This window comes from Lagenorhynchus albirostris, chromosome 10 (genome assembly GCF_949774975.1).
Source record: "Lagenorhynchus albirostris chromosome 10, mLagAlb1.1, whole genome shotgun sequence".
Taxonomy (NCBI): Eukaryota; Metazoa; Chordata; class Mammalia; order Artiodactyla; family Delphinidae; genus Lagenorhynchus; species Lagenorhynchus albirostris.
Genome location: NC_083104.1, coordinates 60,465,664 through 60,486,404, shown reverse-complemented (window position 1 = coordinate 60,486,404; position 20,741 = coordinate 60,465,664). Strand labels below are relative to the sequence as shown.

The 20,741-nt window shown below is 39.7% G+C and overlaps 1 protein-coding gene across 5 annotated transcripts in view; it reads right to left on the bottom strand.

Moving 5' to 3' along the window:
* Positions 1-20,741, bottom strand: part of DST (dystonin) — a 500,594-nt gene that overhangs the window by 186,991 nt on the left and 292,862 nt on the right. For all 5 annotated transcript variants that reach the window (XM_060162516.1, XM_060162518.1, XM_060162517.1 and 2 more), the window contains 2 exons: positions 4,266-4,378; positions 4,064-4,170 (listed from right to left, as the gene is read on the bottom strand). In XM_060162516.1, the coding sequence (XP_060018499.1) occupies positions 4,064-4,170; positions 4,266-4,378 (220 nt within the window). The remainder of the gene's footprint in view (positions 1-4,063; positions 4,171-4,265; positions 4,379-20,741) is intronic.

Here is a 20,741-nt window from a genome sequence, read left to right as displayed (position 1 = left end):
AGAAACTCTACAAGCCAGAAGGGAGTGGCATGATATATTTAAAGTGATGAAAGGGAAGAACCTACAACCAAGATTACTCTACTCACAAGGATCTCATTCAGATTCAATGGAGAAATCAAAAGCTTTACAGACAAGCAAAAGTTAAGAGAATTCAGCACCACCAAACCAGCCCTACAACAAATGTGAAAGGAACTTCTCTAAGTGGGAAACACAAGAGTAGAAAAGGACCTACAAAAACAAACCCAAAACAATTAAGAAAGTGGTAATAGGAACATACATATCGATAATTACCTTAAATGTAAATGGATTAAATGCTTCAACCAAAAGACACAGGCTCGCTGAATGGATACCAAAACAAAACCCAAATATATGCTGTCTACAAGAGACCCACTTCAGACCTAGGGACACATACAGACTGAAAGTGAGGGGATGGAAAAAGATATTCCATGCAAATGGAAATCAAAAGACAGCTGGAGTAGTAATACTCATATCAGATAAAAGAAACTTTAAACAAAGAATGTTAAAAGAGATAAGGAAGGACACTACATAATGATTAAGGGATCAATCCAAGAAGAAAATATAACAATTACAAATATATATGCACCCCCAACATAGGAGAATCTCAATACATAAGGCAAATGCTAACAGCTATAAAAGAGGAAATCAACAGTAACACAGTACTGGGGGACTTTAACACGTCACTTACACCAATGGACAGATCATCCAGACGGAAAATTAATAAGGAAACACAAGCTTTAAATGACACAATACACCAGATAGATTTAATTGATATTTATAATTCATTCCATCCAAAAACAGCAGATTACGTCTTCTTCTTAAGCGCACATGGAACACTCTCCAGGACAGATCATATCTTGGGTCACAAATCAAGCCTTGGTAAATTTAAGAAAATTGAAATCATAGCAAGCATCTTTTCCAACCACAACACTATGAGATTAGAAATAAATTACAGGGAAAATAACATAAAAAACACAAACACATGGAGGCTAAACAATACGTTACTAAATAACCAAGAGATCACTGAAGAAATCAAAGAGGAAATCAAAAGATACCTAGAGACAAATGACAAAGAAAACATGACGATCCAAAACCTATAGGATGCAGCAAAAGCAGTTCTAAGAGGGAAGTTTATAGCAATACAATCCTACCTCAAGAAACAAGAAAAATCTCAAATAAACAATCTAACCTTACACCTAAAGGAACTAGAGAAAGAAGAACAAACAAAAGCTATAGTGGAAGGAAAGAAATCATAGAGATCAGAGCAGAAATAAATGAAATAGAAACAAAACAAAAACAATAGCAAAGATCAATAAAACGAAAAGCTGGTTCTCTGAGAAGATAAAACTGATAAACCTTTAGGCAGACTCAAGACGGAGAGGACTCAAATCAATAAAATTAGAAATGAAAAAGGAGAAGTTACAACTGACACCGCAGAAGTACAAAGCATCATAAGAGACTACTACAAGCAACTCTGTGCCAATAAAATGGACAACCTGGAAGAAATGGACAAATTCTTAGAAAGGTGTAAACTTCCAAGACTGAACCAAGAAGAAACAGAAAATATGAACAGACCAATCACAAGTAATGAAATTGAATCTGTGATTAAAAATCTTCCAACAAACAAAAAGTCCAGGATCAGATGGCTTCACAGGTGAATTCTATCAAACATTTAGAGAAGAGGTAACACCCATCCTTCTCAAACTCTTCCAAAAAATTGCAGAGGAAGGAACACTGCCAAACTCATTCCTTGAGGCCACTGTCCCCCTGATACCAAAAGCAGACAAAAATACTACAAAAAAAGAAAATTACAGACCAATATCACTGATGAATATAGATGCAAAAATCCTCAACAAAATACTAGCCAACAGAATCCAACAACACATTAAAAGGATCATACACCATGATCAAGTGGGATTTATCCAGGGGATGCAAGGGTTCTTCAATATATGCAAATCAATCAATGTGATACAGCATATTAACAAATTGAAGAATAAAAACCGTATGATCATCTCAGTAGATGCAGACAAAGCTTTTGACAAAATTCAACACCTATTTATGATAAAAACTCTCCATAAAGTGGGCACAGAGGGAACCTACCTCAACATAATAAAGGCCATATATGACAAACCCACAGCAAACATCATTCTCAATGGTGAAAAACTGAAAGCATTTCCTCTAAGATCAGGAACAAGACGAGGATGTCCACTCTCATCACTATTATTCAACATAGTTTTGGAAGTTCTAGCCACACAATCAGAGAAGAAAAATAAAAGGAATCCAAATTGGAAAAAAAGAAGTAAAACTGTCACTGTTTGCAGATGACATGACACTATACATAGATAATCCTAAAGATGCCACCAGAAAACTACTAGAGCTAATCAATGCATTTGGTGAAGTGGCAGGATACAAAATTAATGCACAGAAATCTCTTGCATTCCTATTCACTAACAACGAAAGATCAGAAAGAGAAATTAAGGAAACAATCCCATTCACCACTGCAACAAAAAGAATAAAATACCTAGGAATAAACCTACTTAAGGAGGTAAAAGACCTGTACTCAGAAAATTATAAGACACTGGTGAAAGAAATCAAAGATGACACAAATAGTTGAAGAGATATATCATGTTCTTGGATTGGAAGAATCAATATTGTGAAAATGACCATACTACCCAAAGCAATCTACAGATTCAGTGCAATCCCTATCAAATTACCAATGGCATTTTTTACAGAACTAGAACAAAAAAATCTTAAAATTTGTATGGAGACACAAAAGACCCTGAATAGCCAAAGCAATCTTGAGGGAAAAAAAGGGAGCTGGTGGAATCAGGCTCCCTGACTTCAGACTATACTACAAAGCTACAGTAATCAAGACAATATGGTATTGGCTCAAAAACAGAAATATACATCAATGGAACAGGATAGAAAACCCAGAGATAAACCCACACACCTATGGTCACCTAATCTATGACAAAGGAGGCAAGGATATACAATGGAGAAAAGGCAGTCTCTTTAATAAGTGGTGCTGCGAAAACTGGACAACTACATGTAAAAGACTGAAATTAGAACACTCCCTAATACCATACACAAAAATAAACTTAAAGTGGATTAAAGACCTAAATGTAAGACTGAACACTATAAAACTCTCAGAAGAAAACACAGGAAGCATGCTCTTTGACATAAATCACAGCAAGACCTTTTTTGATACATTTCCTAGAGTAATGGAAATGAAAACAAACAAAAAAAAACCAAACAAACAAATGGGACCTAATGAAACTTAAAAGCTTTTGCACAGCAAAGGAAACTACATATATATATATATATATATATATATATATATATATATATATATATAAACCAGGAATCCCATGCCTGGGCGTATAGCCAGACAAAACTCTAATTCAAAAAGATACATGCACCCCAATGTTCATAGCAGCACTATTTACAATAGCCAAGACATGGAAACAATCTAAATGTCCATTGACAGATGAATGGATAAAGAAGATGTGACACGTATACATACAATGGAATATTACTCAGCTGTAAGAAAGAATGAAATAATGCCATTTGCAGCAATGTGGATGGACCTAGAGATTGTCATACTGAGTGAAGTAAGTCAGAAAGAGAAAGACAAATACCATATGATATCACTTATATGTGCTATCTAAAATATGACACAAATGAACTTATCTATGAAACAGAAACAGAATCACAGACATAGAGAGCAGACTTGTGGTTGCCAAAGGAGGGGGGTTTGGGAAGGCGTGGAGTGGGAGGTTGAAGTCAGCAGAACTATATTCAATATCCTATGATAAACCATAATGGAAAGTAACATTAAAGAAAAGAATGTGTGTGTGTGTGTGTGCGTGTGTGTGTGTGTGTGTATAACTGAATCGCTTTGTTGTACAGCAGAAATTAACACAACATTGTAAATCGACTATATTTCAATTTTAAAAAGTCATATTTAAAAAACTGTAAAAAGCACTGTCAGAGAATTCAGTCAGTTCTGAGTCAGCAGCTTCAGAATGGAAAAATCAATACTCACGTTTGCACCAATGCCTTCACCACCTTCAGGGACTTTGGGAAATGCGTCATAGAGAGATGATACATAAGTTATTACTGATTTTTCATCAGGTGAGGAGACATCAACATCTAAAAGCAGCAACATGAATTATTTCAAAATGCTGATCAATTACTTTGTATCAGACTTTCCAGCCCGTGGACATCTGGTCAAAATAATCACTCACCTTCAGGATCCAGAAGTCTTATAACACCGATTTTTTCTGCTACATAGAAAGCGTGCTCTAAATTTGCAAGGTTGCTTTGAACAGCAACAGTATTCATGTCTATCAGGTCCGGCCTAGGAAAAAAGGCACCATATTAATGGTGTTTTTCACTTGCCAATTCAACATGAAATTTACATGTGTACCTATTGACATAACAACTCCTGCAAATATTATTACGAAGCCTGTGTTGAAATACAGAGTTTTTCATCCAGTCTTTACCAGTCTGTGAACTAAAAACGCCCCCTGCCATATCACTAAACGAAGGATGTTGCAGCCTTGAAGCCATCACATTACAGCCACCCCGACCTTGAGTCCTAAGGGAACTCAGGAAGGAAACAGGATGCCCGCCATCAAACCATTAGACATTGCAGTCACCCCTGATGATGCACCCTGAGAAGACTCAGAATGAGAAAAGCAGGATACTGGCCCCAGACTGCTGAGGTGCATATCAAAGGAATGATTTCAGTAAGCCCAGACTCTTGCATCTTCCCATAGAAAAGCGCTAAATTCCTTAACTTGAGATGTCTGCTTTTCTTTAATTAACAGTAATCATTTGATGTTCCAACTCCCTGGTCTTTGTTGCTCCCCACTTGCCGGCTCCCCACTTGCCTCTTCAGAGCAGTCCCTCAGAGCTATCTGAGATGCTGTGTCCCGGGATTAAGTCCTCAGTTTTGTCCACCAAATAAAACACAACTCTCAACTTTTAGGTTGTACATTTTTCAGTCGACACTCGCTTCTCTCAGAAACTTTTGTGTGCCAAAAGCAAATGTAGGAAAATATAACAATTTTAATGTATAAACTTTCAGCAAAGTCTACAAATTCCTCATGATCAGAATATATTGGGTTGGCCAAAAAGTTCCTTCACGTTTTAAGTAAAAGTAAAAGACACATTTTTTCATTTTCAGCAAGGACTTTATTGAACAACGTATTCACCGTTTTGTTCCACTACCTTCTGCCATTTTTCAGGCAACTTCATAATTCCATCTTCCCAAAACTTTTTATCTTTTTGAGCAAAGAACTGTTCCAGGTGCCTTTTACAGTCTTCCAGGGAAATGACATTTTTTCCATTTAAGAGAATTTTGTAAAGACTGAAATAAATGGAAATCCGAAGATGCAATATCTGGGGAATACGGTGGATGAATCAGAACTTCCCAGCCAAGCTGTAACAATTTTTGCCAGGTCACCAAAGAAACATGCAGTCCTGTGTTATCCTAATGGAAGATTATGCATTTTCTGTTGACTAATTCTGGACACTTTTTGTCGAGTGCTACTTTCAGTTGGTCTAATTGGGAGCAGCACTTGTTGGAATTAATCGTTTGGTTTGTCCGGAAGGAGCTCATAATAAAGGACTCCCTTCCAATCCCACCATATACACAACATCACCTTCTTTGCATGAAGACCGGCCTTTGGTGGGGTTGGTGGTGGTTCATTTCTCTTCCGTTCCATATCATTGTACAGTATCCACTTTTCATCACCCATCACAATTTGTTTTAAAAACGGAACATTTTCATTTTGTTTAAGTACAGAATCGCATGTGGAAATACAGTCAAGAAAGTTTTTTTCACTTAACTTATGTGGAACCCAAACATCCAAGCTATTAACATAACCAAGCTGGTGCAAATAATTTTCAATGCTTGATTTGGATATTTTGAGTATGTTGGCTATCTACCGCGTGGTATAAGGTTGATTGTTCTCAATTAATGTCTCGATTTGATCACTATCAACTTCAACTGGTCTACCCGACCGTGGAGCACTGTCCAGTGAGAAATCTCCAGCATGAAACTTCACAAACCACTTTTGACACATTCGATCAGTCACAGCACCTTCTCCATACACTACACAAATCTTTTGTTGCGTTTCAGTTGCGTTTTTACCTTTCTTAAAATAATAAAGCATAATATGCCAAAAATGTTGCTTTTTTTCTTCCATCTTCAATATTAAAATGGCTACACAAAAATTCACCAATTTTGACAAGTTTCTTTTTTTTAAATGCACGCTGATATGATAGCTGTCACAATACAAGCTAACAAAATTGCTTCGAATGAAGTTAAAGACAACTAAGCGCTATTAGAGGCATCTTAATGCAAAAAAGCAACAAACCTTTTGGCCTACTCAATATATGAATATGTGTCGCATTCAATCTGTTTAAACCCCACTACCTCAAAAGCATCCATCTAATCCAACTTCTTCTCATCCTGGGAGCAGAGATCAAGCCCCACCTCCTCTGTGGTGCCTTCACTCATCTTTCCAGCCCTCATTTCTTTCCCCTCTGTTCCCTGAACTCTTTATAGTCTTGGGCCTGTGTCAGTTAATTTGGCACCTGGAATAATCACATACTTCTTTGTCCTCTAAATTCACTGTTCAATGTGCAGGCACATCTTGTTTCTCCTGACTGGTCAACTCTAAGACTGCAAGAACCATGTGGTTTTAATGAACCTCTGTATTTTATCCTTCTGCTGAGATAAAGAGTGGCGTATACATTGTAGACACTTAATAAATATCTACCAATAAATTGGTAAGTAGGTTGGTTAGCAAATTGAACCATAAATGGAAGACTAAAATAAGCATTAGCTTATATCTTCACGAGCACACATTACACACATACACACCCCAGATTTCACCTCTTTCTAATTTGTGAGACTTCCATGATGCTCTAAACCACAGGGATAATTGAGGCTGGTTCTATCTACACATAAGACAAGAAAAGACTTCCTGAATACTCCTTGAATACAAAGTGACAAAACACAGTAGCTGGAAACTTAACTCAAGGCTAGAAGCCAGTCAAGAAACTTTCCTCTCAAAACCAAAGCATTAAAAAAATGCAGAAACAAATGTGAAAACAGTAAAGTCTTCAAAAAGAGTGGCACCCACCTCTAAAATCTCTAAGAACCTGTTTCTCAACATCTAAGGAAAGGCTCTCTTTCCAACCTCCAAGGGCAATCTGCTTTTCTCAAAATAACCCTTTGAGGGTCTGCAGAAAGAGTGGGAGGGCTCAGAGGTAGTATGGGAGGATGAAACACAATTATTCTGAATACTATGAGAAGACTGTTTACATGAGGAAAATATATCATTTATCTTAGGGAGGGAAACAGAAATCTGTACTCTTATTTTTATCTGATGAGAAAGCAGACCTCCAAAGAAATCTACTCACAGTTTTATAGCCCTTTGAAGTGTTCATAACCTTGATTTTTTTTTTTTTTTTTTTTTTTTGTGGCGTTGGGTCTTCATTGCTGCACGTGAGCTTTCTCTAGTTGTGGCGAGCTGGGGCTACTCTTCATTGTGGTGCGTGGGCTTCTCACTGCAGTGATTTCTCTTGTTGCGGAGCATGGGCTCTAGGCACACAGGCTTCAGTAGTTGTGGTGCATGGGCTCAGCAGTTGCGGCTCGCGGGCTCTGGAGCACAGGCTCAGTAATTGTGGCGCATGGGCTTAGTTGCTCCGCGGCATGTGGGATCTTTCAGAACCAGGGATCGAACCTGTGTCCCCTGCATTGGCAGGCAGATTCTTAACCACCACACCACCAGGGAAGTCGAGAAGTGTTCATAACCTTGAAATGTAACTACCTACCTACCTATTTCCCAGTAATTATTTGGAAATTCTTTTCACATTACCACCAATATGATCACTGAAAAGGGAACCCACATTGATTACACGAACTATGAATCTACTGACAACAACATAGGTAAATGACATACCTAAAAATAACATTTTTTATTCACACAGAAGTATTTTGAAGAATCTTCCAACTTCAAGATTACTAAACAGGTGTGGATGATAGTCTAGACAAAAACAAACCTCTGAAGTTCAAAAAATTGTTTTGCGTCCACAAAGTTCTGACATTTTAAAGAAATAAAAAACCAACGTTTCTGAGTTTGCCAAATCTCCCGACAAGAAAGGGCACGTTACCATGCAAAGCCTGCCATTAGCAAAGAAAGTAAACACTGAGTAATCCCCGAGAATGAATAAAGTCATTGAAGAATTTAGTTCTCCACTGAGAGAACAAAACATAAAACCTCCTTCAGAATGACATAGTTGTTTCAGCACAAAAGCAGCTGTGTAATGCATCAATCTGGGGTAAGTCATCTCTTTTTTCATGATATTTAACCCTTTAATGGCACAAAAGCTGCAATGGTTTTCCTCCACTGAAAGACTGCAGTAGACAAATCTTAATGAAGGAAAATGCTTTTTTAAAACTACTGCAAAAAAGTAGCAGCCTCCAAGTTGTCATAATTCTACCCTCCCCTGGGGTCCTGTTTCAGTCTCCCATCCTGCTTTTCCTCAGTTGTCTGGAGCTTCCAGAAGTCACATGTGCTGTGACCTACCTTTCTTTCTCCTTCATCACCTCACTGGGATCATATAACCCTTAAAAACTTCAACTATTTTCCACCTACAGAAGATTTTTATTTTCATTCTAAAGGTTCCATTTCACTGTAACATCTCCCTTTTGGGGCACTTTCACAGGAAATTTTATTCCCATCTGAGGTTTGACTAAGCAAAGGCTGTGAGCAGTGAAGTTCCTGTATTAGTTTAGATAGTTGAGTGTTAACTAGTGTAATTTCCCTGTTCACTGAAGACCACTGAAAATCGTATAATGTAATCCTCTGCCACTAAAATAATATATACCAGTCTTTTTATGGAAAAAAAGCCATTGTGACTCTTACTTGTATTATTATTCTATGATACTGTAATCTTTTCTCAATGACTCGATCATCATGGATAGCAGTTTTTAAAATATATTTATATCCCATCTTTTTCCCATTAAATGAGTAAAAACAACTTACAAAAAAATAAAAACAAGAGATGGTCACATACATTTTAAATTAGAAATATAAAACCAAGATAAGGCCATAAGATGAAGTTGAAAGAAAGGCCAAAAATTGCAAACCACTTCTACGCATGCTTAGTGTCTTTGATTTATTCCCAAAAATACAGGACAAAAAGGTATCAAATGAAACAGTACCTGTCATAATGCAAAATAATTTTGGATAAAAGTAATGTTTATCTTGCATACAACACCCATTTTAAAAGTGCATTCTCCCTGGACAAAATAAGATATATATACACCCACAAGCATATATACATATATATGTATGGTATTTATGTATATAGAGGCATTTGGAGAGAGAGAGAGATGTGTGTGTGTGTGTGTGTGTGTGTGTATAAAATATAAAGATATCATCACCCACATTGATAGCCAAACTAATGGAACATTAAAATTCTATAAGAGATTTTTTGGTATAGACACCCCAAGTAACTTTGCAGTCCTCAAACACTTTACTAACATATTAGCTCACATAAGTATTAGATATGATTCTGAGAGAAAATCTGACTTAGTGTCACAAATGGCTGAAGATTAGGCTTCCATATTTTATCACGTCCAACACCAATGAGCCCAACTACAAGGAGCATGAAGCAAAGTCAAAATACCTAGGAAGAAAGTCCTTAGAAATTGCCATCGGAACATACCAGAGAGGGCACTGATAAAAGTTAGCTAAGAAAAGAATACAGTAGTGCAGACACAAGATTACCAAATCCTGAACCAAAAATGTGACAACTGCTGAAAGGACATATATAAGAAATATCAATAGTCAAAGTCCAAATCAGGATTTGTTTCCAAAGTATGGAAAAAAAGATTTAAATTCATAGAGTTTGTTACAACTTAAATATCCATTGACAGATGAATGCATAAAGAAGATGTGACATATATATATATATATATATACACACACACACACACACACAAAATGTAATATTACTCAGCCATAAAAAAATGAAATAATGCCATTTGCAGCAACATGGATGCAACTAGAGATTATCACACTAAGTGAAGTAAGTCAGAAATAGACAAATACCGTATGATATCACTTACATGTGGAATCTAAAATAGGACACAAATGTACCTATCTACAAAACAGAAACAGACTCATAGAACAGAGAACAGACTGGCGGTTGCCAAGGGGGTGGGGGGTGGGAGAGTGTAGGAGTGGGAGCTTGCCATTAGCAGAGGCAATAGAGCAGAAATTAACACAACATTGTAAATCAACTACACTTCACTTTAAAAAAAAGGAAGGGCTTCCCTGGTGGCGCAGTGGTTGAGAATCCGCCTGCCGATGCAGGGGACACGGGTTGGTGCCCCGGTCTGGGAAGATCCCACATGCCGCGGAGCGGCTGGGCCCATGAGCCATGGCTACTGAGCCTGCGCGTCCGGAGCCTGTGCTCCGCAACGGGAGAGGCCACAACAGTGAGAGGCCCGTGTGCCGCAAAAAAAAAAAAAAAAAAAAGGAAAAAGAAAAAAAACATGCACCCCTATGTTCATAGCAGCACTATTTACAGTAGCCAAGATATGGAAACAACCTAAATGTCCATGACAGATGAATGGATAAAGATATGGTACATATAAAAAGAAATTTCATAGAGTTTGTTGGGTTGTATTGGCTCTCAGTTGGCACTCAGCAGTCATTTATGGAGTGAGTATATAGACTTAAGTCTTGGCTACCCAGGATCTGAATCCTCAACCTCTGTTTGAGAAATTTCCCTTTTACAAACATGAGGGAGAGAAGCAGAGTCCATTAATACAAAACAAAAACATCAGGTTTTTCTTATCTCTCCTTTGCTCAGGAAATGTCCACTGCACACTTCACCCCAACGAGATGACACGACCTGGTCAACTCAAATTCTCCTGCAAGACTTGGTTCCACCACCGTCTCCTCCAGGAAATGCTCTTCTCTGTTTCCAGTGCTCTGTGCTACCTTTATTTCTGTAGTTACCACAGTTTGTTACAACTATGCATTTGTCCATCTCTCACAGTGGACTGTAGGCTTCCTGAAGGCAGAACCCATGTTTTATCCACATCTCTATCCTCAATATGCAGCCTAATGCCCAGCACATGAATACTTGTAGAATGAATGGATAATAAAGGAACAGATGAGCTTTGGGGACTGAAAAGTACCACTAATTCAAATTTCTGGAGATAGTCTCCATTTTAGGTTTGATCCTTTTCTTTTCACTAATTTCTACAGACAAAGCCACTATCTAAGGCTTCCAATCAGGATTTGAAATCCTCATCAAAATCCATAGGGAATAGGATCCGATATCACAGCTCCTCCATCACCCAAACAAATACACATGGTTTTGAGGTTTCCCAAGGGCTTTTCTCTACTGAAAACAATCTGGAAAATAGGCGTGGGGTGAAAACAACATGCAAGGGATCAATTATAACATTTTCAAAAGCACTAATTACTGCTCCTGGGCTCTGAATCCTCCCTTCTCATGTTCTCATGTGCACTCAGCTTCAGCTTTTGGCCATGTTCCCAGCTGGGATGTCTTTTAAAATAATAACAGTCACAAAACAACAACAGGGATTCATATGTATTGATACCTACTACGTGGCAGGCAGTGCACTACAGGCTTTAAAGGCACTGTTTCACTTTATCTTCTTGACAACCCTGAGCAGCAGAGTGTGTTATTGTCCTGAATTTACAGACGGAAAAACTGAAGCTTAAGGACATTACATAACTTGGACAAGGGCAGAATCTGACAAGGAGCAGTCAGTATTTGAACACAGCTCTGTCTCCATGCAAAGCCCGAGCCAAAATGCTGCACTCTGCTGGCATTATACACTGAGAACTCATCAAACAGTCGTGTCCAGTATGAAGCTGAAAAATCAGGATAAAGAAAATACAGATGAATTCATGCTTCTGCTACTGGGGAAAATGATAATGATGGTAATTCCCAGAAAGAAACACCACAAAGTGTATGTGCGCACACTGGCATACTCAGAAAAATAAACTGTAAGCATTAAGATGTAGTTCCAGCTTGTTAACAAAACAAGTATTCATCGAATATACGAACGCTTCCCGTACTTGGAATGGTTTGATCCAGACTGCGGAAGGCCTGGTCATCTCTATTTTAACAAGGTTCTCCCCTTCCTCCAGGTGAATTTTATCAGGGAAGTTGGGAACTAAACCATCTTAGAATTCCCCTAGTCTCTAATCTTTCCTTTCAAAATTATTAACATTTTGTACTGGAAAAAAAATCCTCAATAATATCAGATATAACAAGACAAACAGGACAATCACAAACATGCCTTATACTCTCAACCAGGAGACAGCAAACCTTTTCATTCTTTTCCAGTGTTGATTTTTACTGTTTAAATCTAGAGGCAAAGAACACACTTAGGCCTGGAGTGGCGGAGGCGGGTGTTTCATGCTGGTCTAACTCTGGAAGACACTATAAAATGATGACTTCGGGAAAAGATACCATTTGGTAACATATTTTTTAACTTTTAATTTTTATTTTTTTATTGAAGTATAGTTGATTTGCAATGTTGTGTTAATTTCTGCTGTGCAGCAAAGTAACTCAGTTATACATATATATTCTTTTATATATATATATATTTCCATTTCCATTACAGAATATAATAGGATATTGAATACAGTTCCCTGTGCTATACAGTAGGACCTTTTTGTTTATCCATCCTATATATAAAAGCTTACATCTGCTAACCCCAACCTCTCACCCCATCCCTCCCCCAACCCCCTTCGCCTTGGCAACCACCAGTCTGTTCTCTATGTCCATGATTCATAACAGATTGTTTTAAAAATAAAATCAAAACCACTGAAATAAACCTTGTGGTTTGAGATATCTGATCATCTGAAAGGACACTGAGCCATAATTTCCTTTCTTAGCTGGAAAAAAAATAGAAAGTAGAATGGTGGTTTCCAGGGTCTAGGGGGAGGGGGAGGGGGAGTTTCTATTTAATGAGCACAGAGTTTCAGTTTTGCAAGATGAAAACAGTTCTGGAGACGGATGGTGGTGATGGTTGTACAATATTGTGAATGTATTTAATACCAGTGAACTGTATACTTAAAAATAGTTAAGATGGCCAATTTTACTTTTACGTTACGTACCATGGTCCCTCAGTATCCATGGTGGATCAGTTCCAGGACCCACAAGGACACCCAAGTCCACGGATGCTCAAGTCCTTTACAAGCCCCCTTGTATAGGCAGTTCGGCATAAGTGGATACAACCAGCCCCAGATCGTGTAGTATTTCTGATCCCTGGTTGGTTGAATCTGCAGATCCCATTACCTATGGATACTGAGGGTTGACTATATATTTTACCACAGTTTTTTAAAGTTTCCAAAAATTATTAAAGACAAATTTTTACATATTTGAGAGAAAAAGTCTATACTGAGGTAGAAAAAGTCAAAGGGCTGTGATTTAGTCCTAACTTGCTTTGACTTTGAACACACATCCAGACACCTGTGTCACACTTCCCGTCTACAAAAAATGTGTATGGGGTGGAGGGAGGGCATTGGGGGCTGCTGCACCATATGGTTTGAAAAACCCCACTGATTTGCCCAAAGTCTCAAGAGAAGATCCATATGAAAGTACTTGGGGAACTAAGTATACAGAGCAATGTACAGAAGTTATTAAGAAGTTATCTATGGGCACACAAACAATGTAACACAATGTAATCAGAGAAGCAGAATGTGGTGCTTTGGTATGCTAATTATAAATAATCCTTCCCAGGCAACAAACTAGGTGTTCATCCATTCACTCAATATTTAATAAGCATCTACTATGTGCCTGGCAGTAAGGCATTAAGAATACAGGACTCTGATTTCATTTCTCTAATAATTAGCAATTTTGAACATGTCTTCATGTGCCTACTGGCCATCTGTATGTCTTCTTTGGAGAAATATCTATTTAGGTCTTCTGCACATTTTTCGACGCAAACTAGTATATACAGGATGGATAAACAACAAGGTCCTATTGTATAGCACAGGGAACTATATTCAATATCCTGTGATAAACCAAAATGGAAAAGAATATATGTATAACTGAATCACTTTGCTGTACAGCAGAAATTAACAAAACATTATAAATAACCATACTTCAACAAAATTAAAAAAAATTTTAAAGAATATTGGACTCTGTGTAAGGAGAGCTCAGAGCTCTGAAGGGAGCTGGGGGGAAACTAGGAGAAAACCTGGTGGAAGAATACCAGGCAGGAGGCAAAAGCACACACGTGCACTGTGTTAGAGGGAGCGTGCGTACAAGGAGACCAGTGCTCTGGCCACAAGCCAGCAAGCAGCAGGGGGACACAGGGAGAGACGAGGCTGGATGAATGGCAGGATCCAAGATGATGCAGAATCTCATGAACTTCTTAAGGGATTTTGAACGTTTTCCCAAGAACGATGGAAAACTATTAAAATGCATTAAGGAGGATTAAGAGATTAAGCTTTCAGCTCTGACGTCAGACAGAGAAGAAATGTAAAAGGGTGAAAGCACTCCCAGAGAATCCAGGGAGAGGTCAGGGTGACTTGCAAAAGAACGTGGCAGCAGTGGGGAGAAGTGGACAGGCTGGGAGACAGAAGGTCAAATGCATAGAGCCAGGGGTGTAGGTACGGACGAGAGTCAACACCGAAGAGAAAGGCAGACAGGCAACCTTGAAGAATTCCCATGTCCACCAGCCTGTGAGACAGTCCGAGTGTGGAAAGGGTCCTGAGCAGGAATGGTCCAGGAAATGGAGGAAAACCAGGGCAGGGTGGGGCCAGAAAAGAAAAAGAGCATTTCATGAAGAAAAGATACCTGCAGTCAGTAGGGTCAAATACTGACAAATAAGATGAGGCCTGGAAAATGTGTCCTGGATACCCACATTTATCCTGAAATCACTCATGACCCTAGAAGAAGTGGTTTTGGTGGATTTGGGGGCCAGAAGCCAGATTCAAGTGGGTTGAAGAATAAGTATGGGGTGAAGAAATGAAAACAGAGGGTGCGGACAATTCTTTTGAGAAGTCTTCCCCTTTAAGGAAAGAAATGGTCTATGGCAGTAGATGGAAAAAAGCATGGGGTTGAGAGAGGTTTTTTTTAATCGTTTTATTAATGAAGAGGCTTCAGTGGGCTTAAAATCCAGTGAGAAAGATCTGTTCAGAGAGAAAAGTTTACTAGAAGGAGAAAGAAGGTTTCTGAGGCAACAGTTGGGATGGGGTCCAGAGCAGGGGAGGAGGGGACAGCCCTGGACAGGTGGAGGGAGGACGCCCATCAAACCAGGGAAAAGATGGCGAGATGGATGTAGAGGAAGGTAGGTTTGTACCTTTGGGAGCCAAAAGAAAGACTTTCTACCTTCTGGCCTCAAAATCCTCTGAAAGCAGGAGTGAGGAAGGACAGAGGGTGTGAGGGAGAGAAGGGGTGAATTAACATGTATAGAAGAGATGGCTGGGCAGAACCATGAGATTGGGAATACACCCGGAAGTTGGACTTTCTCCACTGTGCTTCATTTGCTGGGTACAGGCACAGAGCAAGCAGAGAGCTGGGCTCAGACAGGTCAGGCTTTGCTGGGAAACTGGTGTGTACTCAGCAGTACGGAAGGAGCTGAAAGGGATGCAGGGAGGGAGGGGGGAAGGGGGAAGGGGGAGGGAAGGAAGGAAGGAAGGAAGGAAGGGGAGGGGGGGAAGGGGGAAGGGGAGGGAAGAAAGGAAGGAAGGAAGGAAGGAGGGAGGGAGGGAGGGAGGTAAGGAGGGAGGGAGGGGGAAGGGGGAAGGGGGGAGGGAAGGAAGGGGGGAAGGAAGGAGGGAAGGGGGAGGGAGGGAGGGAAGGAAGGAAGGAAGGGGAGAGGGAGGGAAGGAGGGAGAAACCCACTCCATTCACCTAGACATCAGTCTTAGCCCAACCTCTGTGCTCAGCACACAGCACACCAACTCACACACAGATGCACGAAGCCACCCGTGTCACTTCCATCCGCTCTCAGATACATCACACAACACAAACATGCATTAATGATGCCTCACTTAGTCTATGATGGCAGGACAGTCACCGTAACAAATTCCTGAAGATGACTGTTTGGACTAAATCGTGTTCAGGCTTAGCATATTCTTACTGTTCTTATTGGTGGGAAAAAGCATCTCACCTCGGCCCCTTCCCCTCAAGAGGGAAAAAAAAAAGACCTATAATATGGTCCTTCCCCTCCCCCAGCAAATAACTACAAATGTGCAGGAGACCCACCCACAGTTGTGTAACTGGGTGTAGACAGTCCTTTATGCTCATATTTGGGTACATAGTGTTGAAGAAACAAAGCCAAGAGCTCCAAGGTAGCAACAAGCTATAAAAGTAACTTTCCCTTTTCTCAAAAGGAGATGTATGAATTTACTTCCAATATTCTTCTTTTTTTTTCCCTACAAAGTGACTCTCTCCTACCAACAAGGCAGAAAGCAAAGAATGAGAAACACTATAAAAAACAGAAACATGTATATGTGTAACTGAATCACTTTGCTGTACACCTGAAACTAACACAACATTGTTAATCAACTATGCTCCAGTCCAGTATAAAAAAGAAATTAAAAAAAAAAGAAAAGAAACACTATAATTCACAGCAAGCTTTGTTAGGACTTCAAGATTAGAATCTAACGTGAGACATTAGAAGATACCTAATAAATTATAACTCTCACTTCTTCACAAAGAACAATTAACCCCATAACAGCCTCACAGACTTTACTAAACATAGAGAATAGTATTGATTTTGACAGAGTAACTCCTTCAGTTCCTATATTTAAGTGACCTTATGAGAGTAAATTGTAAGTAAATCTAGGGGCTAGATACCACCCTCCCCCACAAAAAAAAGGGGTGTGTGTGTGGGATGAATCAACTTATTTACTCTGGGAGAAAATAGTAAACTACTTCTTTCAGAGAATAACATGAGAATATGAATCTATCAATGAGCCAAAATAAAAGAGGTGCTGCAACAAAACAGAGGGACCTATCAGGAAACAAGAGATGGAGAGCACACAGCCACTGGTCCTGCACTGCAGGAGAAATCTCAGGGTAGGAGAAGGTCAGAGAATGCTGAGGGGAAGCTGATGAAGGAAGAATGCATCAGGTTCGCAGTAAGGGGAGGCTTTAATCAAAGCCCATCTTCTCCCGAGCCTCCTAGCCACAGCCCTGTTATTAGTGGGTCAGCAGCAGCCTGGAGGGAGGGAAGGAAACTGACATTTATTACATGCTTCCTAAATCTGGTGTGACAGGCACGTTCTCATCTGTTATCTCAAGACACCGGCCTCCCTCCCCGCTAGTATTCTAAATACACAGAAAAAATACACAGAAGAATACTAAAAAAGGTCACCGGATATGAACACTAACTCACATGCCTCTCGTGGATACAGATGCATTACCAGCCATGCATGTGAGCTCCCTATGGATTTTAAAATGTGATAATGTTTACAAGTCACCCACGTATGCCCTCAGAGTTCAAGTGTTTTAAGTTTATTTGGTAAGGTAAACAAGCAATTTGATTTTGCCTCACAAACTGAAATGTTTGTGACTTTTTAAAAAATGAACAACCATCAAGACTCTGTCTGTGTCTAGCCCATGGCCATACAAACCTTACCTGTGTACACACACACACACACACACCCTCGTACCCCTGGGTTCTGCAGCCTGAGGGCAGACCAGGTTCTGAGAGAGAAAGAATCCCTAGTCAACACTAATCCAACTTCCTATGGGAACATTTCAAACCCTAAAGGGCCTCCTCCCAGTATTAAACCAGTCCAATCCAGTATAGCTTGTAAGGTGTGACTGAATCCAGGTAAGAGGCTGAATCACAGCCTCCAGGTCCTATTAAAGAAGATGACGCTGACCACGGCCTTACAGCCTAACCTTCCCAATTACAGCGTCTTTAAAGAATTAATAGAATGCTATAGCATGGTCCCATTAAATTCTAAATCCAAATGAACACAATGAACAAAAATCATTGCTACCCAACTGCACACTCAGAGAAGTGAAAAATCCCTGGCTGCCTAATTAGAAAATATTTAAATGGCATGCTTCTAAAACACAACCTGTTCCAAAAATGTTGTCTTACTTAGGTAATAGATTTAAAACATGCTTGTGAAAAGAATGCCAGGGGCTTGAAAAGAGAGTTAAATAAATGAATGTGATAAATTAAGAACAAGAAGAGGACAAGCAGAAACTAGTGAGCTGAAATAATTTCTCTACAAAACACCCTCAGCATTTCAGTCCTGACATACTTATTAGTATCTTGACGTGTGGCCACCTGAGGCTCGCCTAGCCCCACTGCACAGTCTGTGCTCTTTGTTCTGGCCCGTGGGTGCCCATTCTTGCCTCTGCCTGTCGGACAGAAATGTTTTCACGCTGAGTGATGCTGGGCGCTGCTGAGTTGGAACTTGGCATTCATCAGTGTTCCAGGGCAGGGACTGATAAAGTCAGACAAGTTGGGGGCTGAATTCAAGCTGGAAATCAGAGCTTTATTTCTCAGAAAGGAAAAAGTCCATTTTCCTGTGTGTATGAGCATACTTGAGAGCACAGAAGTCTCAGTTGAACCCTCTACTGTTAACACCTGCCTCTAAAGAACATGTGCTACTGTCAGGAATTTCACTCCTCTGTGTGTGTCTTAACTCCTGGTGATTTACCAATCTGGTGTCTAGAGGATACTCCTAGAATCCCCTGGCTATTGGTTCTCAGTTAATTCTACTTCATCCTCTCTCGCTTTTAAGCTCCTTACTCATCAAATGCTCTTGTGACATGCTTGTCATCTAAGTCCATCAAATCCAAGTCTGCTTTGTCATTCTTTCAAATGAAAAGTAAGGTAAGATATCTTACCAGTTGTGATTTTTGGTGAAAAGCTTTTAATATGCTTTAAAGAAAATTTAAACTATATAGACAAAACAAGCAGAAACTAGTATAGATATATGGTATTTTTATTATTTGAACCCTTTGCATGGAAAACTGAATATAACAAATAAACGTGACTAGAAGGAATTAGGAACAGAATTTCCTAAGACAGAAGTAATATAAAAACAATGTATTTATCAGTGACCTATTTAAATAGAACCCACAGAACCATTCCTTGTAATCTTTTCTACTAAATCATATTACTTTATCATCCTTACTATTGAAACCGAGCAGGACCCTGTGGGGCTCCTGGGCAAGGAAGCTTTTCTGTCCCGCGTCTCTTGTCTGTAGGGAACAGATTACAGCCTCCATGATCTTCCCTGAGTCCCAAAGGGCAGATTCGAACAGCTGCCAATCAGGGAAGGGAGGGGGATGCAGAGACAAGAGAGGGCCAGCCCTGGGGCAGCGTCCTGGTTCCTCCTCAAGGGATACACGTATCAATATCTTTGAGCTCTTTACAGAACTAAAACCCCCAATAAATGGAAGGTGTCAGCATTCTTCATTCCAGAGAAGACCCCCTGAGGCCAGATTAAAGGAACCAGAGAAGCTAATCAAGATTAGGAGATCACCTGAGACCAGATTAAAGGAGTGCAGGCCCTGCACACACCCTAATCTTATCAGCAAACCCCCCCTTGTACCACTGTTATAAAACTCCTCACCAAATCCTCCTGGGATGGGACACGCAGTTTTGAGGGGCACAAGTCCACTGTGGCCCCCTTTACCTGGCAGAGCAATAAAGCTATTCTTTCCTACTCTACCTGGCAGAGCAATAAAGCTATTCTTTCCTACCCTACCCAAAACCCTGTCTCTGAGATTCAGTTTGGCACCGGCGCACAGAGGCTGAGTTTTCAGCATCACTATCCATTGCACAATCCAGGCTATCCACCCTCTGTAGGATAACACGACACACTAAAACTACAGAATAGTCCATTTGTGATTTTCCTCTTACTGGTACTAAGTATTTTAATGTTCTCTTATTATCTACAACTTTCCTCACTACATTACAGTTGTTGGTGATGCTATTTTCAGAGATGGCTGATTCTAAGTTAAACAATTAATGCTGTCCTCATTAATTTCTTACAAGGGACCAAGATCTTAGCTGGCAGTTATATATGATACTGCTCATTTGGTCATCTTGTAAGCAGATAGGGTAGGGGGTCCCCAGAGAAAGAGAACCAGGCACCGCTTTCTTTATGTAAGAGGAGCCATTTTTGGTCTAAGCCATTTTGTGATATAAGACTGGCCACAGTGCTTGCCCTTGAACAGATCTCAGTAATTAATGATCTTAATGGAACAAAAGAAAGCAGAAACATTGCCTGTTATCAGGCAAAAGAAGTAACAATAGCAAAGATAATATATCAGTTGTAAAGATTCCCAGTTCTGTTTCAATGGTGAAGATGAGCCTGAAATGCTCAACCACCAGATAAACTAGAACCTAACGGATAACGATGGTGACCTTTTCTGACCCTTGTGACTTCAATCAACTAAAGCTTGGGCTCTGTCCACCACCCAAGCCCCTTCATGAATATGCATGTACTGCTAGCTTAAAACTTCCCCAATTTTGCTGTTTGTGGAGACACTGCTTCTGGAAAGATCTCCAGTGTTCTCCTTACTTGCTGCAAGTAAAATAAATCCTTCCCGATCTTTGGTTTGGTTGTGTCTTTTGGCTGGACACCTACCAAAAGGCAAACCCAGTTTTCAGGTAACAATTTCTTAAATCCATCAAGAATTTTCACATGTCTTTGCTG